This window comes from Anser anser (genome assembly GCF_964211835.1).
Source record: "Anser anser genome assembly, chromosome: 1".
NCBI classification, from domain to species: domain Eukaryota; kingdom Metazoa; phylum Chordata; class Aves; order Anseriformes; family Anatidae; genus Anser; species Anser anser.
The window spans coordinates 92,148,671-92,173,055 of NC_139720.1; the positions used below are offsets into that span (position 1 = coordinate 92,148,671).

Below are 24,385 nucleotides of genomic sequence, written 5' to 3' on the forward strand. Positions count from 1 at the left end.
GAAGAACAAAGTATCACCTATGATGTTGCTATTGTACTGTGATTTCTGGATGCAGATGGTTTCTGTGAGTGTTGTGACACGGGGCAACACTTATGTCGAGCGAGCCCATGAACACAGAGGTCAGGCCACTGCTGAGGGAGACAGCTCTCACAGCCAGTTTGACAAATCTATCTACAGATACCCTTTGCTTTAGGCACGCAGGCTTTTATGTCACTCTTCAGGATTTTCCTGCCAGCAAGGGCCGTCGCTGCCTCCTGTGCACTGTTTTGTGTGTGTGCTTCATGCCTGTAGCAGCTTCAGTTGCTGCACACAGATAACGGATGATCAATGGCACTCCAAAGAGCTGTAAACCAGCATAAAATGGCAGATTGGTGCCTAGTAATGGCAGTAAAATAGCTGCCTAATTTAAAGAGGAAAACTGTGCCTCGCAAGTCATAAATGAGGGACTCATGCACAGTTTTCAAAATACATGAATTATTGCTGTAGGGGCACTTGGGCCCACTACGCAAGTCCGAGATGGGGCTGGCTTTTCACAGCTTTCGAGGTGTTCCTGTGGCAAGCTGTTAGAGCATGCGGGGTTTGCTTTGCACACCTAGCTTGGAAAGGAGAGCAGAACTGCCTAACATTTCTCTCAGTAGGAATCCAGAGCCTCTGAACTGCCTTGTGCTGCATAATCCAGTTTCCTGAAATTCTCAGCAAGGAGAGGCATCGCTGACCTTTCTCAGCAGCAGCAAGCAGAGCACACCTAGCTAGACGGCATAGCTCCCTCCAGAAAACCAGGGAAACTGCATGCACGGAGTGTTATTTTGGGGGGATTTGTGAAACCCAGCTCAGTAGTATAGGAGGCAGCACCTGCCTCAAAGCAGCACTCTCTCACGCAAGACTCCTGGCTGCATGAGATTTCCAGCGAGCTCTGTTTTGCTCGGAGGCGAGCGTGGGTGCGTTACGCGCTACCTTAGCAACAGACGCATGCTGCAGCTGTAGCCTTCTGCTCTCTGCAGCAGGAGGAGAGCATCCCCACAGCTTTCTGACAGGCGACATGCTGCGCGGCTCTCCACAGAGCTGTCACTGTCCCCAGCGCCTGCCTGCGGATCACAGCATCCTGGCACTTGGTCCGGGCACAGATGCGAGAGCTACAGCTCAAACAGACACGCCTGCCCCGCTGGCTTCCACTCGAGCCCGCTTCTTCAGGCCTCCAGAGAACATCATCTGAGTCACTTTGGCAGGAGCGGGATCAGCTGCTTCGCGCCATCCCCCTCCATCGGTTCTGGAGTCAGATGGCTCCCGCTGCTCAAGGCTTTTTACTAACGTCGAGTGCCGGAGGGTATCTGCGCGCTTTATGGGATTTCGGGAGAAAACAAACACAGTAGGCAGGGCACGGGTAATCACTTCAAGAGGGCTGGGGGAACACTTCAAGAGAGTCAGAAAGGGGAAGGGGGGTGGATCTTCCAAGTCAGTGCTGATGTTAGGGCTAGGGAGATGTTGTAAGAGCGTGTGAGGCATTAACGAAATTCAGTTCCTCAGAGAGTTTTGCTTCTGCCCTGGTTCTCACCGATCCACCCCCTGTTGAACCTTGGGACTTTAACAGATGTGTATGCGTGTACATATTTGCGCGTGTGTCCTCGACGGGTGCCCCTCCGCCCGCCGCCCCGGCCATTTCAGCGGCCCCCGCGCTTCGTGCAAGGCGTGCGGGTGCTGGGAGAGGAGCCCCGGCCGCGGGCGCTGACGGAAAGCAGCGCGGGGGCGGCCGCCCCCACCCCCCGCCCACAGGACGGCCGGCCCTGCCCTTCCCCACAGGGGTGGGGAGGCGCCGCCGGCAGGGCGGCGGCCGTTGGCGACCGTTAGGGGCGCGCGACGGGATCGCAACGGCCGCCCTCGCGCTCCGGCAGCCAATCAGCGCCGGCAGAGCGCCCCCCCTCCGCGGGCGGGCGGCCAATCGGCGTCGGCAGAGGGTGTCCCCGCCTCGCGCCTGGCCCCGCCCCCCGGCGGCTGCGGCGGCCCGCGGCGGAGGAAGGCGCAGTTCCGCTCCGCTCCGCTCCGCTCCGCTCGGGTCCCCGCCGCCATGTGGCTGCCGGCCGCCTGCCCGCTGCTGTTGCTGCTCGGCGCCCTGCGCCACGGTGAGTCCTGAGGGGCTGGGGGGGGGGGGGAGCTGGGGAAGCGCTGCAGCTTTTAATTGCGCGTGTGGGTAATCCTTGTGAGGGGCTGGGGAGTAGTTTCTGCGCGTTCCCTTGCTGGGCTGTGGGTGCCGTTGGTTTTGTGAGGTGCGGTTTTAAAAGTGCCGCGAGGGGCCCTGAAAATAAACCTTGCCCCCGCAAAGTGCCCTCGTGCGGGATACCTGGTTAATAAGTTAATTATAAGCCTTGGTGTTCGGTTGTAACCCGGTGATCGTACGAAAATATAACAGCACAGTTCCAGTGCTGGAGGCTTTCTAAATTTGATCCAAGGCCGCTGCTTTCGAAAAACCTGGGCTACCCCAGTGACGCAACTCTCTTCTGAAATTTCCCTTCCCCTTGTTGAATTTAGTCACCAGACCCATACCCCGGTTCCGACCTCCTCCAGGCGTGACTGTCAGCAGTTCTCTGAAGTCACAGGGGCTGCCCCGCACTCCGAGTGGCAGTGGCGTGGTCTCGTCATACCGCGCCGGCCTTTGCTCACTTTCCGTCTTTATCAGGCAAATATGTCAAGCATTCTGAATCACCAGTGCCACTGAGGATTTTGGGAACGATCACTGCTAGGACTACTGGTCAACTGAGCCATCGGTTTGTACGAGTGATGAAAAACAGGAAATTAAAAGCCTTCATACTTTGCAGTCGAACGAGTTTAATTGACTTCCTTCTTCCAGCTCCTGGTGTGATTTTAGTATTGATGTTACTAATTGTTGATGTTCTCAGGAACTGGAGGATGGCTTTTTGTTTCAGATAAAATCTTTAGGCCTTCCTTAAATAGTGGTCAGTGGTACGCTTTTGGAACGGTGCTGCGGTGTTGGAAAAGAGGTTAAAACCAGCAGCAATAACATAACATACGATTATTTTTATTACTTGCTTTTAATACCATTCGTGCGTTAAGCACCGTGGTTTACAATACGGGAAGTGAGTTCATTGTTACAAATTCTCCATTTTCAATCCCGTTCTTTTATATACTCAAACACTTAGTAAAACATTGTTTAAATATGTTATTTTGTGTGCACTTCCTTCATTGCGGAGGAAGAGAAAAATGAAACTGTTCTAAATCTGCAGGCATTTGGCTCCACCTTCAGAGATGAGGAGTAAGTGATAAGCTTTTTTTTATTTTTAAACTAAGCTGCTCTGCCTCTCTTCTTTCAGAAGTGCAGCGGTAGAAATTTCTCCCTGTGACCTTAACGAGCTGTGACTTGCGTGGAGCTGATGGCACTGTGCTTATACTCCTAGACAGCTGTGTGATCTGCAGGAAAAATTTGAACATTAGTGGCTCTGCTTGTGGTCAATGTTTTGCGCGTGCTTTGCAGAAACCAAGCCTTAAGGCAGTATTTCTGTGTATGGCATTTTAGGGGAAGTGTCCAAATGGCAACCCAAAGCCTTATTACGATTTTTTATTTATGACTGGTTATGGTATCTGTACGTTACATGCATGTGGGAGTGGCTAATCCTGTATAATAGGGCTGTGATAGAATTATAATAATGCCTTTTTTCTTCTTTTACTCCTCCCTTAGAACAGGATGCTTTGTTATGATTTTGCAGGAGAGTTGTTTTCCCAAGTTGTGTGTTATAATTATTTTTTCTTCTGTTTCTTTCTTTTTTTTTTTTTTTGTATTAAGAAATAATTCTGAATGTATCAATTCTCATTTTTTCTTCCTAGGTTCTGCCCAGCTGGTGTTTAGTACAGTAGATTTTGTTGAAAGAGATGCCTGTAATACTACTGTCATTTTACCTTGCCACGTGGTTAATCTAAAGGAGCATGAAAGTAACATCTTTGTTTCGTGGAAAAAACAAGGAAGAGTACTTTTTTCTTTTAATGGAGCAGAACAGCGTATTTACAGGCATGAGACGGTTCCATCAGCTAACTTGCTGTCTCAGCAGGATTTATCTAAGGGCATTGCCTCTCTAAAACTTAAAAGTTCGGAAGCAGAAGATGGAAATTACAGTTGTGAAGTAACAGAATTAAACAGAGAAGGAGAAACAAAAGTTGATCTTAGAACCGTCACGGGTGAGTTGTCTGCTTATCTTAGAACCTGTTGGGAAAGAAAAGCAAGATCTTATGGGAAAGAAAAAAATAATGAATATGACAGTATTACTACTGGAAATTGAACGTGCCAAGAGTGTTGGGTCCAGGCCTTTTAACTTAATGTTACTCTCTGTTACTTTGTGTTGAGCGGCGTGCTTCTGTGGGAAAGATCTGAACACATTTTTTTGTTCTGTACCAATTGCTGAAGATGGTTTGTCCGATAAGATCAAGACTATGTTTTCTCAAATCTTTTAGGTTATATAGTTGGTGTTACTTTCAGCACCTTCATGTTACTGTGTTACATACTGACGCATATCCTTAATATTTTTGTACTACTGAGATGTATACAGGCATCACGGGGCAGCAGAGATGTTTTGTTTGACGAATTGTATCTTGCAATCTTTAGCTATTCTGAAAAAATTACAGAAGGAACTAATAGAAATGTTGTATAAGAGCTCTAAAACTTGATCTAAAATGCTGTTTTTCAGTGAGGTTGAAAATGCTACTACTAGGTGATAACTTCTTACAGTTGTGCAGCATTAAATGTCGTCTTTGGACAGACGATGTTAGGCTGAAGTAACGGGGACTAAGTGATGAATTTCATGTCTAGCAAAACATTTTATCCTATCTTGTCAGACACAGCTCATGTGCTGTAGCACCTTAGCTGTTGAATAATGGTATGTACTATACATGGGCAGTCTGTCGAGTATGCCACAGAAGCGGCATTTTCACTGAACATGTGTGTAGTTTATCTGTTTGGCACAGGAGACTTGATTCTTGCTTCTGGAAAGTTTCTCAGAGCTGAACACGTTGCATATATGTTGCACGTGGAGTCTCACGGGTCTGCTGGAGAATATTTTGCTATTGTTTTTGCATTTGTCATTAAGCTGTTTCTGAATACCAAGCAGATGTTACTTGTGTCCTGCTGCAAACATCTGGGTAATTCACAGTCTAATTATAGAGTTAATTGTATCCACTGCAAAACAAATGCACTCCTGAAGTAGGCTGTGTGTGGGGGGTGGGTTACAGCCACTGAAAGAGTGAGGATGCTACAAAAACAGAGGACAAAGAATAGGCAACTTCTTTTTTTCCTTCTCTGTTATTGCCTTCCCCTCACTCAGCCTTTTTGGGCTGCTTTTGTTATTCAGTGTTGAGCTGTAGAAGAGAAAGTAAGGCTTGAGGACCTGAGAACACTAAGTCCCATAGGCTGGGCCAGTGTTAAGGTTTATTGAAGACTGGGTCTTCTGTTTAGAAGACTTTTTAAAAACCAAGTTTTTTGTCCTTTTAAAAAAGGTCAGTAATCTTTTAATAAAACATTGCTTGTGATACAACTTTATTTAAAAATATTTTTTTTTTGCCTTTTTTAATCCTTTCTGTTTGCTTAGAACTTTTAAAGAGTTGTAAAGACCTACAAAGCAGGAAACTAATGTAAGTTTTCTAATTCTGTTTTCTAGTTGGCAGTTGTGGTGAGGAAAAAGCCCCAACACCAGGCAATAAATGTGGTTGGTAAAGAAATTATTGTTACAAGCTTGCATTAGGTTTTAGAGCATATGCTGAAAAATGCAAAATCTAGTCTTGTGCTTGAGGTTTTATCTGAAGGTAAAACAGTCGCTTGCTCTCGTTTTAAGAGTTTTGGCTTAATCTTTTGGTGTTTGTTCTTCAACATTTTAGATATCCTTGAGAAGGAAGTATAGCAAAGGAGTTTTTGAAGAAGGTTGGTGAATAACGGAAATCTTGTAGTCTTCACTCTCATTTCTGAGCAGTGAACTCACGCTGTCACTCCTACTATGTTGCAATTGTTTTTAGAGGCTTTATTATAAAAGCCAAATATTCTCCATTTTCCCTTGGTAAACGCTTGCTTTCTCTTTAGAAAGCAGTTAGTATAGTGAAGAAGATTTCCATGCCTGTGCTCTTGTCTTTGGCCACACCTTTTCCTGATCAGGTACCTATACCGGCAAGTGACCATAACAGTGTGGTTTTTTTGATGTGTGGATTTTATTTTCTTCCCATATGGAAAGTATCTGGAAGTATCTGTTATTAATTTGGAGCTGGCTTCCTTAAATTGGCTTTCAAACTAATGTTTTTAGCCAGGAGTTTATTTCTATGAAACACTGCATTAAGGGAAATGTATTAGTAAGAAAATGTGTTCAGCTGTTTCTTGTACGTGCACATACCAACAATATTGCAAGCCTCTCCATACACAAAGTGCTTTTAGACTCTGAGACTCAACCATATAGTTGCTTGCTGAAATCCTAGCAGATGTGAGGCTTTGTGGCTGCTTCTTTGTGTGCAGAATAAGTGGTATCACCACCTGGAAGTGCTGCAGAGGAAGTTATGCTACTTGTCAGTCTCTGTTTGCAGATGCTTTTGAGTCATCGGTAATTCCTTTACATCAAGCACTGTCACTGGGATTTGTCTGCAGGAGCTGGTTTATCCAAAGAATGGCGACTGTGCACTGCGAGAAGGGCTGAAAGCAAGGATTTTGTGTGGAGAAGTGTTTTCTTACCATGAAATAATGCTTTTCTTCCTCTTAGGTATTTGTGTCGCTTTACAAACATGAATCTTCATTGATAGTCTTTAATAATACAAAATTGAGCCAAAACAATCAAGTACAGTGGAAGTCTTTAATTTCCACTTTACTTAAACATGCTCTCTGTGGAATTCATGAATTTCAGACTGTCCTCAAGGTGTTACTTGGCACTGGAAATTGTGAGGCATTGCTACTTAATTCCATGTTTCTGGAGCCGCAGGTAGAGTTTTGAAATATGGCAAGTGCAAGGAGTATGCATCTAAATGAAGATCAGAAATTTTTTTGGAAGCAAGTATAATGTAAGAAAAGGCGACTTTGGATTCAGCTGTGTGAGTCTAAATGATGTTATGAGCAGAGATGCCAGAAACAACTCCATTTTCCAGTTCAGTGGAGAGGTTTTCAGAATTGCACGTTGGAAGGTGGCTTGCATGATCCTACAGCACGAGTGACTGAACAGCCTAAGGCATCCAAACTGCAAGGGAAAAAAGCTAATGGGTGACGGTGGGAAGATAAAGGAAAATGTGTGACTTCTTCTAAAATTAACAAAGCAGTGTTTCTGTCGAACTTGGGCTATCTCCTCGATTCTTTATCACACATCTGGATTTCTTTGGGAGTTAAAACCGTTGGGAATAGAGTAGGACAGCTGGGGAAGCATCAAATCGGGCCTTTCAGATCTTGCCTAACTTCCCTGATTAGCCTAAATTCACCATTTTTCTGGTCTAATGTACTGTTTGCAATTCCACAACTTGTGCTGCTAGAAAGCAGCATAAACATAACCTATGCTGTACTGGAGATCAAGACCTGCGGTTTGGAAATGTTACAGTAAGTAGGAATACCTGAAAAAAACAGGTTGTCACACAAGATTGGAGTGAAAATTACACAGGTAGAAGTCATGGCTTTCCTAGAATTAAGAGGTATAACAGGCTAGCTATTAAATGCTAAATGAACAGCCTAGGGGATAGCCTAAAAGGAGCAATAAATGCTAGTAATCTCACGTTTTTCTTCCTATGATTTTTCTTTGTTTATTCTGTAGGGCGACAGTTTGACTTCGTGGAAAGTGTTGTCATCTCAGTGTTGCTGTTCTTAATTGTTGTTATTTATTGGGCTCAGTTAGGTGTTATTGGTAAGTATTGACTCTAATTCTTTGCAACTATTGACTTGTCCTAAAATCACTTACATAAAAGTATCTGTGCAGGATGAAAGGCAGTACTTACGTATGAAAGGATGTGTGGTAGAACCGATTCAGATAATATACAGCAGGGCAGTGTGTCTGCTTTATCTAGCAACTTAGCATTTGGTTTTCTCTGGAACTCTGTCTTGATCATCCATGATGTATTATTTATGTTCATTTCTGGGATTCCTTTTGAAATGAACTAACACCGTTAGAGATTTAACTTGGTTGCAGTTCTCAGAAAAGTTCCTGAGCTCTCTTACTTGCAGGCATTGTCAGTAAAAAAAAAAAAAAGCACACCAAGTTAAACTTTTGCCCTGCGTAATTTTCAGTTTTGCTTTTCAGTGGGTCTTACGCTCTTTCAAGGGCATGTAACACACATTTTTGGCATTGAGCACAAGACCTGATCAGTAAGATCTGTGTTTTGGGGCTTCAGCATGCCACTTGTTGACAAAACATACGTAATGTGGATAGAGGCACTTTGTTGTGGGGTTCTAGCACTAAGCACTGGGATCTGGGCCAGTCTGATCTACTTTGCATGGAGGCCAGGGGTTGCTTCCTGAGGTTAACATACTTAGCAGCTGGAAGATCATAGAAGGTATGGCGTGTTGCCTAAAAGGCCCGTGTTCAGAGCTAGTCTGCTGTATGGTAATGGTTCTGCTCCCAGTTTTGTTGCAAATGATGAGCTTTTTTGCATGTGTGGAAGTTTTGCAGGGTATAATTGATAACGTCTACTGTCCTTGATTAAAACCAGGAAGCATTTTTTCACTGTTGGTTCACCATGGCATTAGCGGGTGATGAAAAGCAAAAACATTTTCATTTTGGCCACAAAATCAACATTAGAGAAAGATCATGCTATCTTTTTCATGTAAAATTCTACATTAGTTTCTTGGTTCTGGCTGAATTGTAATTTAACACTGGCATCAATGATTTTGTTAAATGTTTTCAGAGACAATACATTCACTGGTGTCAGACACCCTTAGGCATTCTTCATACAATGGTGTCCAACATGTATGCAGCGTAGAGAGTGCTTTGTGTCCTAGTCTTTCAGATAGTCCTCTGTGGTGCAATTTGTTATATCAATCTTTGAGATTTTTCAGCATTTTTTAATTTCTGCACTTAAATAAATTCTGCTTAGAGTCAAGTCCGTAAGAAATGGAAGGAAATCACACTCAGAGTGATTTGTAGTAATCACATATGTATTCAGTCGTCTATGGATATAACTTGCTTGCTTAACTTTTTCATGAATCATGAAAGGTTCACCTGTGGTCAGAGGTTGAAAACTAATACATATATTTTTTTATGCTTTTATTGCCATAGTGTTAGATTCCTGATTTTTTGTTATTATTTATAGTGGTTTAAGGCTCTCTGGTTTGTTCTGAAATGTTCTGGAATTGCCATTACCTTGCATTTGTACCAGAACTTGCATATTTTTAGTGTTTTGATAGCAAAGTAATAATTGCGTTGGGATATCCATGGATACATCCATGGAGAAGCACTATCATTTTACAGGATTAAGTTGAGCCTGCTTGGATTTTATTGCATCTCTGTACATTATTATGAGCTCTATAACTTCTCTGGGGAAAAGTAATCCTGCTACTTCTAATTCATTGAATGTGGGTGTACTTACTTTTTTTTTCCTTTAGTTTATGCTATTTTAATAAACCTGTGAATCCAGTGATGATCGGGTATACCTGTAGATTCATTTGTAACAGATATATGTATTTTTTAAATGGCTTGATTTTTCTGCGTGACAGTTGGGAATATATGGGGGGGGGGGGGAGGTTGGTTGGTTTGGTTTTTCACCAGGATTAACTTTTAGGAATTGAGTATAGTGTAGATCTTGTTCTGTTAAGCCATGTGAACGTAATTAAAGGTAGAGTGTTAATTACAAGAGAGAGCATTCTGTAACCCTTCCATAGATAAAATACTATGAAAGATTTAGTCATGTATACCCTCTAAAGTATTTATCGTATCCTAGTAACGTTGGGGGTTTTTGTGCTAATGCAATGCCTGTAAGCAGGATGTTATTTCTGTACATGCTCCTTGTTATTCCTTTTGAAGTTATTTACTGTATTTGTTCTCTGCTAGTGATTACCAACTTTGACGTATACCAAGATTGTTGGTATATGAATATTCAAGCTTGGAGCTAGCATTGCCTTTTTTGTGTCTTCGTTTTAGCAGCGCATAAGGCAGAAACAAAACAAACACGGATGTTTATTTGATGATATATTTGTACTGTTCCATCTTTTTAAAACCCTTCAAGTGCTGCTGGTTTGAAACCTTCCAGTGGAATTGACCATTGCTGAGATAGCAGCTATGTTAACAGTGCAGTTTTACTGAAAATTTGTCTTGTCTTATGGTATCTAAACATATGTAGATCATTCCTATATACTTATCCTCAAAGCACTCCAGTGAGACAGGAGAATCACCTGTTGCGCATCTAACTCTGCAGTGTCACTAGGAAGAGGGCTTCTAAATCCGTGTCTGACATTCACCTTAGTAACAAAATTGCTATAGTATAATTTAAATATCAGTAATGCATCTCCTTGAATTAACCTGTACCATGTCCCAAAGTTATTTTGACAGCATTGAACCTGACTTGTATAGAAGGTGGAATTAAGAGTTTAACTAGAAGACCAATGGCAGGTTTCACTTAACTGAGTAAGCCATATTGACCATATCAAACAATGAAAGCAAATGAACTCTTGGTACTTAAAATTGTAAATCTTAGGAGTTTGTTTCTTTGTTTAGGACAGTAGTCCTAGTTATAATATCTGTTTATTTTTTGTGAGAGAATCTGTGTGTCTGATTGGTTTCCTCTCTGTTTCTCTTGGTTTCGTTTTTAAGCATTAAAATGTGAAACTGTACATAAGAATAAGGCGTATGTTGCTGTAGGATGTGCCATCTTCACAGTTCTTGCTGTTATAGCTGTTGTTCTTTTTGTCCAAGGTAAGTGAAATAAAAATGCCTTCCTAGTTTAAGGGAATGAGAGCACAGGTTAATCTCTTCAATGTTGTCATATGAAGTTAGTACTGCCTATTAATTGCCACCTACTAATTTCAAAATGAATAAAACTATAGAGTAAAACAGACATGGCACTGTGAATGTCACAGAATCACGGAGTGGTTGAGGTTGGAAGGGACCCCGGAGATCATCTAGTCTGACCCCCTGCTCAAGCAAGGTCACCTACAGCACGTTGTACAGCATCATGTCCAGGTGGGTTTTGAATTTCTCCATAGAAGGAGACTCCAAAGCCTCTCTGGGCAACCTGTTCCAGTGCTCTGTCACCCTCACAGTAAAGATTTTCTTCATATTCAGATGGAACTTCCTGTGTTAATATTTGTGACTATTGCCGCTTGTTCTATCAGTGGGCACCACTAAAAAGAGTCTGGCCCCATCATCTTGACACCATCTTTTAGGATATTTATATACCTTGATAAGATCCTGTGTTGGTTTTACCCTGCTGGGCAGCTGAACTCTACCACAACCATTCTCTCGCTCCCCCTCCTCAAAGGGAAATAGGGAGAAAATATGATGGAAAGGGCTCAAGGGTTGAGATAAGGACAGGGAGATGACTCAACAATTATTGTCACGGGCAAAACACACTCAGCATAGGGAGATTAATGAAATTTATTACCTATTACTAACAAGCTAGAGCAGGGAGAAACTAAAAACATGTTCCCCTCATCCACCCTCTTCCACCTCCTTCCCCTGAGAGGCGCAGGGGAATGGGGGTATGGGTGATGTGGTCAGTCCCTGTTGTTTTGTCTCTGCTGCTCCTTCAGTGTCCCTCTCTGCCCCAGCTCCATGTGGGGTCCCTCCCACGGGATGCCGTCCTTCCCGAACTGAGCCTGCGGGGGCTGCCCACAGGCAGCAGCTCTTCAGGAACTGCTTCCGCACGGCTCCGTACCACGGGGTCCATCCCCCAGGAGCAAACTGCTCCAGCACGGGCGGCAGCTTCCCCCCAGGTCCCCTGCTCCTGCGTGGGCTCCTCTCTACGGGCTGCAGCTCCGGCCCGGGGCCTGCTCCTGCGGGGGCTCTCCATGGGCCTTCTGCACTGACCTTGGGGGCTGCTGGACTGCTTTTCACTCCTCTGCTGCTGTTGTAAAGCAGTTCTTTCCCTTCCTTGACTCTGTTCTTCCAGAGGCCCAACCAGCATTGCTCATTGGCTCGGCTCTGGCCAGCGGCGGGTACCTTTGGAGCTGGCTGGAGCTGGCTCTGATCTGACGTGGAGAAGCTTCTGAACTCTTCTCATAGAGGCCACCTCTGCAGCCCCGTCGCTACCAAAACCTTGCCACATAAACCAAGCATAGATCCCCTCTCAGCCTTCTTTTCTCCAGGCTAAACAGGCCCAGCTCTCTCAGCCTTTCCTCATAAGAGAGGTGGTTTCAGTCCCCTAATGATCTTTGTAGTTCTCAGATGGTCGTAGAGAGATACAGACTCCAAATGGATTTTTGTTTTCTGTGCTGCTGCCTTGCATGATTGCTAAAGGCTAGGGGAGGAATTCTGGTGCTTAACTTCAGTGGATTTTGGGGGACCCCAAACATTTGATGATGCTCATGTTTTACTTTTATTGCTTTGTGCTTTCTTTCAACCAAAGATTTCTGTTTTACTAATTTCCATACAACTGTTTGCAGGTGGCAATATTACTATCAGTAAAGTTGGTCTTGGTTTTGTTGTACTGCCTGCTGTGATATTGATGGTGCTTCAATACTATATATTTAAAATCGGTGAGTATTTCTTTATTCACCAGCTCAAGACCATAGTGTTAGAAAAACTTAGGACCTCCTCCCCCAGCTCACATAATCTACATACTTTACTTTTAATAAATACATTTTACGATAGCATGCTGGCTTCCTGACCTTCCTAGTTTCTCAAAGCAAATTAACCTTTGTTTGTGTGAGTTGCTTCAGGGAAGATGTATAAATTGAGAAAAGAGATTTAGGGTAGGACATCTGAATGATTCCTGCTCTTCCTTCCTTGGTCTTGAGATTGGGATGAATGTCTAACTCTCGGAACGTATGTTTTATTTCTTCTGCTTAAGCTTTATTTATAATTTTTTGCTATGCATGCACAAAATAGTTCCCTGAGTAACTTGCATAGTTTTTGTTATCGTGCTGGCTGAGTTTGGAATTTAGGAGAACCTGAATGTTCCTTGTGTGAATGATCTACCTTTCATATCTCTGTAGTTGATACTTTAAAATTACAATTTTCTTTTTTTCTCTCTTTTCCAGTTCTCGTTGATGTAACACGTACAGGATATGTTCTGATGTGTCTTCAAATTTTTGGTTTTATAATTGCTTTTGTTGGTTTTGCATTGTGCATCTCAGGTAAGCAATATATCTTCTGTAAAAGTGTCTTTTTACCTTCTAACACAAAAACGCTGTGAAAATAGCTTTACATTAAGTGTTAGTGAGTAACTCGTGTAAATAGGACTACTGTGTTAATGCTCTTTTATCTGGTGAAAGAAGAATAGCCCAAAGGCACTATTATATCAGTTTAATAAGTATGACTGTATCCATCATGGCTGCATTCTATGAGCTGTTGCTTCTTCTAAAATTGTTTTCATTTTTGCAACAGTTGGTTGCACCGTGTAGAGTCACCTCAAACAAATGCTGACCTTTATTACTGGTATTTTTAGTGAGGCCTAAAGTATATAGAAACAAAATAAATCCCAAATAGAGCCATAATTGTTTTCTAGGGTTCAATGAATAAATCAGAAATTCCTTGTTAATCTCTGCCTGTATGCAAATGATAACTGAATTGCTGGGAGTTGGATGTCATTGAAACAGCCTAAGAAGGCAAATCTGGAAGTAGTAACAGAGGTGAACTTAGGAGTAGCCATCTTTGGCAGTGTATTTAGGTAGCATACATATTGGGGTTCATCTAAGCATTTGGACATCCAATTTATTGTTTCTTAGAGACATTTTCATTTTATTAATTTATTTGATTTGGGATTTAAGGAAGTGTTTCTCCTTGCAATGGTTTCTGAAGGTTTCTCTGCTTTGAGTGAAATGATGGACCTTTCAGTGGAGCCCCGATTTAAGTATTTGTAAGGGGCACCTAAGTGTTGTCAAGTAGTGTGTAATAGTGAAATATGCAAGATTTCTGGTAAAGTGTTACTTTCTAATGTGATCCAAAATGGAGGATGTTTTTATTACGTTCTCAAATCGAAAATCACCCTCTCTTTTCAGGGAGACTTTTTTTTTTACAGCTCATAGAAGGTAGATGTTAGCTCTGTCTCTGGAATTTTAGCTCAGGAACCCTTAAGTATCAGTAGCTCATCCTAGGGTCAGCTCACAGGGAGTTGCAATGACTTTAAGGCCCTGGAAAAATGGATGGTTAACAAGGATCAGAGAACAAGGGAGTGTCTGGAATGGACTCCAGGTAGCTTGTAATAGCCAATTTCTGCTCTGTAAACTTGGGAGCATTCCTGTTATTTGTAGTGGACTTGAATCAGAGCTATCCTTATATTCTTCTCCCTTGTAAAGGGGAAAAAATGGAGGGGGGCATGTGTGGAAACGTAGACCCTTTTTTTTTACTATGTTCTATTAATAACACTATTGTATTTTGTAATCTAATGCTATTGTTGGAAAAAAATGGGATCAAAGATATAAGTTAAATATAAAAGGTAAATAATGTCACTAATCACAGTGAATGTCAGTAGAATACTACAGCTGAACTGTTACCAGGATAAATTAATAAATGCCTTAGTATCATTAAAGAACATAGACCAAAAAAAAGAAAGATGCAAAAGTAGCTTTGGGAGAGGCTCGAAAGAAATTAATCACTTCTGGATTTAACAGGCTTATTTATTTTAGTATTTATATTTGAAAAGTTTGTGTTTTTACTTGTGTCATATGATACAATATCTTGTTTCTTAACAGCCTGTCGTTCACAACTTCTGTCTGTTGTAATTGCCGGCTTAGCTGTTATGGCTGTTGAGGATCTGCTTGCTCTGTTTTATATGTATACTAGTTGTAAGTAGCATCGAATATTCTGCATTGATTTTATTTATTTTAGATTTCACAATTACATGGTTAAAAAATAATTGCTGATAAATTGTATATATTGGCATTTGTTACTTGTTTCATAGACTTTGGAGAATCTGTAGTAAAAAAAAAAAAAGTTTTAGTTTATAATAAACAGACCTGGGTTTCCCAAGTAAGAGTGTTTCAGCTGTAAGATAAATATTGTTGTTTTAAGATCTGAGTTTACACAGTTGCCAAGCTGCGGGTTAGGACTAAAAGAGCAAACAGATTTCAAGGAGTCTGTGGAGTAAGTTACAGGATGGTGCAGACAACAGTGTATAGTAGATATGCTCAGAATACGAATTTGAAGAAGCAAAATCTGCCTAATGATTTCTATGGGTTAGATGAAGGCTAAAATAAGAGCAATTTGAATGAGGACCTCTTGTTTTAATCAGTCCTGTTTTTTCTTATACTTAATTTTAAAAGCCAGGAGCAAAGGATAGCAATGCTTTGTTTCAGAAACTGGTCTGTTCACCAGATCTCAAAATGACTTGAAGGTGTAAAATCTGGTCAGGCCTGCTAGGTCAGCAAAAAGCACATCAACGCTGTGGGTTGGAATGTGGTGCAGACATCTCTAAGCTGGCACACCACAGCATAATGTGGACTTTATAACTTGTGTGTAAGAGAGCAGGGTAGCTTTATTTGCTTCAAGCTGTGCATGAAGGCTCTTCAAACAGCTTGTTAATTTGGATGTGGAACCATACAATTGAAGATATATTGCTTCCAGACTCAAGCTGACTTGAGTCAGCTCAGTCCATAGTCTGCACTGAACTATGCAGTCTCTCCATTTCAGTATGTGCACACCATGTGTGGTGATGGTCAGAAATAGTAGACCCGGAGACAGGGAGGAATTCCATTAAAGAAGAAAATAAGGCAGAAGGCCTAATATCTGAGATTACAATAAGTCAAAATGTGACAGAGGTGAAGTGAGCCTTTTAACAATAACATATTTTTTTGTTGTTGTCGGGCTACTTACGAAGCTTGTACAAAACAAGCACAAAGAATAACATGTAACGTATTTTTAGAGCTGAATGCCTTGAGTGAGATAATTTGGATCACATGTATTTAGTTCCTAAACACAGGAGTGCTTAGAGGCTTTTAGAATTTGGAGATCATATTATGTAAGTTTGAATAGAGGAAGCTGCAATTTTGTGTGTTGTTACTGTTTTCTAAATTTTATCGGTAGATGTTTTTATTTGGCTGATCATTTGTTCATTCTTGCTTTTTTTTGGTAATTGTTTTTAGGTTCCAGAATGAAAGATCATCAAACTCCAAGGGTAAGCTTAAAATTAATAAATTTGGGGTGACTAGATGGCTCAGGGGATTGTAGTGAGATACTGAGCCTTTCTTCACTAGTTCGAATTCAGACCAGGTTGGTAGCAAGCAAAAGTTATGGCTGTGTAACAGATGTCTAATGTTGAGTGAGTTGGTGGTCTTCATTGTCCCTATCAAGTGCGTCTATAGTACTGTTATTGCCACCCTTACCAAGTGTTGTGCTCAAATAGAGTTTTTAAAGGGATGTCACAAAGGTGGTGGATGTGAACGGAAGTTTGGTGTCTTTAAATGCACTCTTAGCCATTAATTTATAAAGACCATTGGTTAATGTTTTTTCATTAAGGTGAGTGCAGAATACTTTTTTTTTTAATATAGGTGGCTTATAACAAAGACTTAGGCTTGGGTTGATTTTCTGTGGCCTTCTGAACCAGAACCCTTTAACGTTTTCTGGAATTCCCAACTATGCAAATACTGTAGCCTTGACCTTTTCCTCTTTTCTTACCTTCCCGTAAAGTCCTTTAATTTGTCGAGACCATCTGGAAGCAGAGTGTCCCTCTCTGAGGCACACAGAAGAAATGGAAAAGCACTTTATTTCTTTAAGAAGCTTTTTCATGAATTTTTTCTTTAATTCCAGAGTAGTCATTCCTAAAACCGTAATTTTCATAGACTTAAGCAGTTCTTTCTGGTGCTCCATGAATGTGAACTGCCTGATTTCTGGAATTCTGCAGAAGCAAGTAAAAAGGCACAAATGTAAAATATCAGTAGAACTTTGTTGTAGCAGGGGAGCACAGCAAATACTAAGTCATCCCATTTTCATGAATGCCAGTCATCGTTTGAGACACATTCCTAGGTCTCCTTTTTAGCCGATAGCCTGAGACCCAGCTGTTGAAAAAGGCCAGTTTCTAACAGAGGGGCAGGAGAGCTTGACAACAGATACTTTTTTTCTTCGCTTTTTCTCCATTTCCGTTGTAAGGAATAGTATTTCAGAGGATTGATACCTTGCTTAGGGAAGGAACATAAGTACATGGAGCTTGAAAAAAATAAAAATAAAAAAGAGGCAGTTCACAAAGCTAACTATTAATAATGAGTTGAGAAGTGTTTTACAGATATACGTTGCTCAAAATGCAATTCTGCCTGTATGCTCATGTTTGCTTGTAGAATTGAAGCAAAAAGGGCAACACGAGGTGTTTCTTTTCTTAGTTTTTCTCTGTAAATGAGCTTTGATATACAAACTGACATGTTAAATAACATCCTTTGTGGAACTCCTTTCTCTTTATAAGCAATTTTCCTCATGAGGTGGTTTTCACACTGCAGAAAGGATTTGACAGATAAAGAAATGGCCATAATTTTTTTATGTAGTAGAGAACTTTATGTTACCCTGAATTGGAGACGGGAATAAAATCTAAAGAATTTAACAGAATTTAGGTTGTTAGAAAGCTCAGCCACTAAAAACATGTTTCTTGCAGTTAGTGGAGTGTCCAAGGGACTTGGATGACAAAAAAATCTGTGTACATGAATTTATGGAAGTCACAGATAGGCCTTGGTGGAAAATTGAGTGTGTTCATATGTTGCTTGTTTCCATCAAGAGCTGTTCAGCATATATTGCTGTACTTCGAGGCATTAAACAGATGTGAAATCATTTTGAAAATACAGTTTTATTCTGTGTAAACTTAAGACTAAGGAGTACTTCCTGTCGATGGAGGGCTTCATTTTGACAGTGGGGCATACTTACAAAATGATGCTTGATGCTTTCTTGAGGCTGAGGGGGAAAAGGTGCGTATTTTGAAATCTACCACTCTTAATCAGTTACTAATCTGTGTGTGTTGCTTCTGCTGGTTGTCTACCAGACTAAATGCACAGCTGTAGTGTATTTCCTTCTGATAAGATTACACCTGACTGTGCTTGACTAATTTTTTTTTTTAGTCATGCTGTTTTATTTCCTAACCATTGATCAATTTAGAGAAATAATCCCCCAGGTTCTAGAAGTTAAAAGTAGTGTCTGCATACCTTTTGCTGCCATCTAGAGGTATTTCATCTGAGGAAAAAAATTACAGAGGGGAAGAATAATCTGGAGAGTGCAGTTATAGATTTTAATTTGGGGGGGGGGGAAGTTTTAGTCAATTTTATTAATGCTCAGCTTTCTTGATTTTTGTAGAATCACTACTTACTGTATATGTCAATTAGAGTAATTTAACTGTGGCGAGCCAGAAGTAAACACGAAGGCATTTTATACATATATATATTTTTAAATGTTTTGCAGAAAGCTGTAGAAGAACCACTAAATGGTAGGTGATATTCAAGACTTATCTTCTAATTAAGAGATTAATTATGGAAATAATTAAGAAATAATCGTAGTTTCCAGTGCAACAGCACTGAGGTGGCAGAGATGTATGTCAATTCATGTGGCTCTGTGAGTCTGTAAGAGTTTGGTCTCACTGAAATAATGTCTGCAGCTCCAGACCCCCCTGTTCTAAACTACTGTGCGTGCTAGCCAGTGGCGTCATTTGCCTGTTTGGGGACCAATATAATACCTCAGGATATTATATCCATCATTTTTGCTTTGTTTCCTCTCAAAAGGTGGTGTTAATTCTTCTTCATAAGCGTTTATTTTAGTGGAAAACTTGTGATTATTAGCAAAAGCTATCCCTGTTGCTCTACTCTTTTACTATTTCCTTGGGTTGGGAAACTGATGGCACTTATGACTGGGGAAATTTACAGTGAGAAATGGTAACTGAAATACTCTTCTTGCTATTCTGCTCACTGACTGGCATGCTGAGTGAACTTCTGAAGTGAATTTTAGAATTAATTTGAATAATAATTAAGAAGCATTTCTTGTTTGGCTTGTTACTAATCCATTTGCTTGGCTTTTAAAGATGCAAAAGGAGTGATGTTAGAATGATGGTGAGTCAAAATACGTCTCCAGCTATTTACTTTAACATTTAATTGGGGATTTTGATGTTTAGAGTTAGCCAGTGTTAATATAATGAAGCTTGGAGGGCAGGTTTCAGTGAAGGTGCTGGTTTTAGTCAAATTGTATTTAATTGATAAGAAATGATACAGAAAATATTTATTCTACCTAAGAGAAAAAATGTATACTTGTAAACAGTGAAAAGGACAGGTTAATGAGAAACGACCATTAAATAGTATGCGTTTGATCAAATGTGGAAAGTCAAATAGTTTATATGCCTCCTTTGTGCTTATGTAGTATGTAAGATGCATGGACTGTTTTGTGGGTGGTAGGTTGTATTTGTGTGTTGGTTTTTTTATATTGTTTTGTTTTTGTTAGCTCTTCTCTTCCTCTTGAATTGATCTCCCATGGAAGTTCACAGGAGATTGGCTTAAAAGAAGTAGTCTTGCATGCTGTATTTCCCCCCCACACCACTTTCCACACCTTTAGATGTTCTTTAAATTCTGTAGGTTTTGTTAGGTTGGTTATATTTCAGTCAGATTTCACTTAATTTATATTTGTGTCAGATAGTAATGATTTAAAAACAAACATAACTGGATCACATTTTCAATAAAATTTAAAAGCTGCTTAAATAACCTCAACATATTTTTGACAAAACAGAATTCAAAACTCCAAGATCAAAAGGTGCAGTATGGTTTCTGCTCATCAGTTATGCTTGATATTTAATGATCTAATAGATATCAAAGATAAGCTAGGCCAGAACACAGCAACATAAGATTTCTTGTGATTTGAAATGCTCTCAATGCTGGGGTTAATCCTTCTTGATTTTGTAACAGCTTGTAAGATTGCAACACAAACTGTATGTCAATAGACTACTCCAAATTGATAGTAATACATGAAATTAGTAGGGCTATATTAACTCAGTCCAAAGTTCTCAAGCTGGTACCTAAAGTAGGTAGCCTAGTTTTTGAAAATGCTCTGTTCCTGCATCTAATATCCATCAGAAAGACAAGAAGAGTTTGTCTGGAATCGTTAAACATCAGATTGGTCTTATTTAAGAGCTCACATAGATTAGATGCTTGCGTTTGAAAATGAAAACAGTTGTTTATTCATGCTTTTCTGTACTTCATTTTCACGGGAGTTGGATAGATAAAGAGCACTTGCTGATGCTGTTGGAAATTCAGTTTCTTGCTGGAAACTGAGTGAGCTTGTGATGAGCTATCATTAAACCTTTAACAGAGTACTCCTGCATTGAAATACAACAATTTGCTAGTCAGGATAAAGAGTAGGGCCACGTTAAGCCTTGTAATTTATTTGAAATATAAATATATCATGTCTAGAAGGCATGAAGTGACAATATGACAGTAAAGGAGGCACTAAATAGAGCCCTACCTGGGAAAAAAAATAAAATATGGCAGTTGATTTTTATAAACAGGCTTCTCTACAAATACCATGTACTGCTAGGTGTTACTTCTGGCTGCTTATGACAAGTGTATGATTCATCCAAATATGTCATAGGATTATTTTCTAAATCAATAGAAAAATACAAGTATTTTTGCAGTACAGAGGACGACTGTGTTGGTGTCTCCTAAATACGTTGACGAAAATGTGTACGAGTTAGTATAAACTGAAGTAGGCAGGAGGAGTGGAAGGTACGTCATGCTGCAGAAGTGACAGTTACGTGTTCTCAGCAGTGGTTTGATGTCAGGAAACAGATACTTGCCAGTCCATTGTGTTCATTTTTCAAACCTTTCAAGAAGTGAGGTGAGGATGGAATCAATATAGTTACCATTCACTGCTGAAGACAAAGGTAGAATTTTTCTTGGAGAACCAATTTTTAGTTAGTCAACCGTTCCTTCTTGGGTCTCCTTTAGGCTTACAAAAGCCTGGCTTCACTTTTATTGTTGAGGTAGAGCTTCCAAAGACACCTAAATTGCTAACTATCAATTTCATTTTGATTTTTTTAGGACAGGGTTAGATGCCTGACCGCTTTGTCTGCTTTGAAAGGTGGATGGCTCCTAAAAATAACAGGTTTCACAGATTGAAGGCAAGGGCTCTAACTTGCAAGCTGGAGGCAGGAACCTTTTGAGCTTTACTTGCTTTCTACCTTACCTGTCCCTTGCAAGTTCACTTATATGTGCAGGGGTAAGTCAGATGCTGAAGCATGCTAGCATACAACGTGTCATGTGAAAGTAAACCAGCATTAGGAGTAAAAACAGGACAGGTCAGACAGATTCAGTTGGGAGCCACTACAGCTTGTTCCTATGCATAAGCTGGAGCTCCAAGACACAATGTCCACTTCTGTGTTGCAGAGAGGCTGAGACAGCAGTTGCCTATTAGTTATCGCTCTGCAAACAAGCTTAACGCTCAAATAATGGAAAAGTTTGAAAGAAGAAAAAAAAGCATTTTTTAAGCTGTTACTTTGGTAGGCAGCGCAAAATGTTGCTGTTTAAATAATAATTGTGTTTCTGAATAATCACATATATATATATGTGTCTTTTGTTTCTTTTAATTTCCAGCATTAAAGACAGAGACTGAATCTACTGCAGAGATGAGTTATGGGTGAAAAGTACATTGTTTATACGCCGTGGCCTTGAAGATGCACTACTCAAAGAGAAGAAATTCAGGAAACTAGTTGTTTTGCATGTGTGGCAAAAGTGCTTTTGATATAAATGATGTAATTTTATAGTCACAGCAGCTGTAGCGAGGAACATGTGTGTTTGCCCATGTGTGATCTTCATTTCTTTTATTATGGTATATATGGTGTGGTTGAGGGTGAGAATATAAAAAGCACTGTTTGCCCACTAAAGCATCTCCCTGCAGTATACTTAGTGGTATTACTTTTAAAAATTATCACCAGTCACTGCTTTGAAAATGGGCCTGCTCAGCCCGAAGATTGCAATACCATTTAGACTATTGTTTTCTTTACTTGTGTGCATGGTCAAGGTATGGTCATAATGTCCGTGATATGAACAGGAAGCAGGGATCATACAAATACTTCTTTTCCAACATTCAGGAAAACTTTTATTTAAAAAAAATTGCTTATACATAAAGTTACATAAATATAAACTTTACTCCCAGTTCTCCTTAAATGATTAACCGAGTTACCCTAATTCCACAGAATGATGATATTCCTACCTATGCACAGCAGTCACATGCTGTGGCGACCAGTATTTTAGTCCAGTGAGAGCTCTCTGTGCCTCGTAAGTATTCCTTGACAAGATACTGCTCAGCTCTTGGAGCCAAATTCAGCACTGGAATTACAGAGCATAGCACCTAGTCATTTTCATGCTGAAAGTGTTTTTTGTGTTTGTCCATGTTGTGCAGCATGTGGTACTGGAACCAATTTCAGTTTCTCTTAACTGACTGCATTTGTAAAATTCTGATGCTTCAGAAAAATAGGAGTTGTCCTATTAACATATTGTTAACAGTTTTAAAATCAGTTTTCTTGAACGGAAATTGCAGTTACTTCATTTCTGACCCAAGTTTGTGATGCTGCCATTACATCACAAATGCATAGACTAGAATATATGTAGGAGGAGCTGATGCGAAGTGAGGAGGCTTCGTTGCTTTGTATATGGAAGTGGTACAGAAAAAAAAAATCCGTGTAGAATCAATTCTACAGGACTTGCACATTCCATAAGACTTTACAGTGTTTTACAGCTGCATTTGTTCCAATATAGTTGGCTTCTTTTGAATTTCATTTACACTTTGTGGAAATCTTTACACTGGCTCCAATTTGTACTAATAAAATTGTAATAAACTCCACTTTTTTAAAAGATTCTGAGTAATGCGATAAGTCCCAGATTTGGAAGTTATAAACTAGGGTTCATATCCGTGTTGTGGGTGTGTGTTGCAGAGATCCACATGAGATCCTCCAAGTCTCAGTGCAGACACCTTGTATCAAGAATTCAGCAAAATAAAATTGAGATATCTAATGTTACAATATTCTTTACTGCAAGGGCTGCAGGACTCAGCCACTAGAGCAACCCTTGGTCCAGCCCTTGCTAAAATCAGTGAAATTGGCCACAGTGGAGAGGGTTATTCATGTGATAAAATGTTTAAGAAGCAAATATGGTATACGTTTACTTGCGTAACTTAAAGTTTGTCAGTGGGAGTATTCATATAAGATTTTAGCTTCCAAATATGAATCTTTTTGATGCAGGCTTTTCCATAATCATAGCAATCCACCTAGAGGTGGGAGACATTTCTCTGTTACCAATTCTGTGTAAGAGTTTACCTGATCAGGTACCATGCAGAGCTCCTCGTTTGTAAGTAGTGATTCCCTGTGGCAAGTTGAAAGTTGAGCAGTTGAAGAAGAAAAAAACAAGCACTGGAATTCTTTTTGAGGTATCCTGCCTTATTAAAAACCATAATGTATAATAGCTTTATGTTAACTACTGCAAAGCAAATTGCAGTAGAACCTGTTGTGTGTCTCTGTGGTGATGAGACCAGCCTGTTACTAGGGCACTGCTGAAAAATGTAGAACTCGGTGACTGCGTACAGACTGCAGAATCAATCGCTCCAGAAATGGGAGAAACCTAGCGTGCTGTTGCTAAGGGCTCTGCTCCGGGTTTCTTGTAGGTACAAATTTAAACATGAGAGTTTAAAAAGTCATTGATATGCCCAGCCCTTTTCCACCAGTAATTTAAAACCAAAGTTCATAACTGTTTGATGCCATTCATGTGTGTATATATGCGTGTATATATATAAATGCATAGACATTTTAAATATCTATAGTCTTTACTCAAGAAAATGTTTTTATTTATGAAACATGAAAGAGTTTTGTAAATATTGTGTTAATGTACTTTAATTAAAGTCATTTTAAGTTGTTTTTGTGAGAGATTTTCTTGTTGCTGTCACAATGAACTTCTGTAACTGCTTCTGAAAATTCAGTCATAGCTCTTCTTCTCCATCCCTTTACACACCCTGTCTCCCAGATGACTTTTTGGATATACAGGAATGTTCTCGATGTTACTTAAAATTGCTGCAGGTGGTTTTGGCTGAGGTATCTTTTGTTTCTCCTTCAAAAGCTCATCCATCTGGGGAAAGAAGTTTGTAGCTTGCCCTCTTAACTTCCATTTGAGCTGACCAATGTCAATCATTAACTGTCAGCAGAATATGCTGCAGGAGGAAATACGGGCTGATGAACTACAGAAGCTCCCCATACAACTTAAAAAACACAGCAGAGCAGTGCACCCTTCTTGTCTTCATAACACTGAACTAACTTTTCTGGGATAAAACTTTCTTGTGTTACTGCTAAAGTA

At 40.3% G+C, this 24,385-nt stretch overlaps 1 protein-coding gene across 8 annotated transcripts; it reads left to right on the top strand.

Annotated features, from left to right (window-relative positions):
- The first annotated feature begins 1,732 nt into the window (after positions 1-1,732).
- On the top strand, positions 1,733-23,959 carry CD47 (CD47 molecule). Of its 8 annotated transcripts, none has more exons than XR_014577624.1 (12): positions 1,961-2,117; positions 3,835-4,182; positions 5,655-5,702; positions 7,764-7,853; positions 10,752-10,853; positions 12,542-12,634; positions 13,139-13,234; positions 14,792-14,884; positions 16,181-16,212; positions 18,366-18,495; positions 19,084-19,111; positions 21,638-23,959. XR_014577624.1 is itself a non-coding variant. In XM_083819414.1 (12 exons), the coding sequence occupies exons 1-11, from the start codon at positions 2,063-2,065 to the stop codon at positions 19,107-19,109; spliced, it is 1,008 nt and encodes a 335-aa protein (XP_083675540.1). In that variant the 5' UTR covers positions 1,961-2,062; the 3' UTR covers positions 19,110-19,111; positions 21,638-23,959. The 8 variants fall into 8 exon arrangements, 6 of the variants coding, with proteins under 6 accessions (XP_083675545.1, XP_083675540.1, XP_083675543.1 ...); XM_083819414.1 differs by having other exon boundaries at positions 18,471-18,495; XM_083819419.1 differs by lacking the exon at positions 19,084-19,111 and having other exon boundaries at positions 1,733-2,117; positions 18,471-18,495.
- The last annotated feature ends 426 nt before the right edge of the window (positions 23,960-24,385 follow it).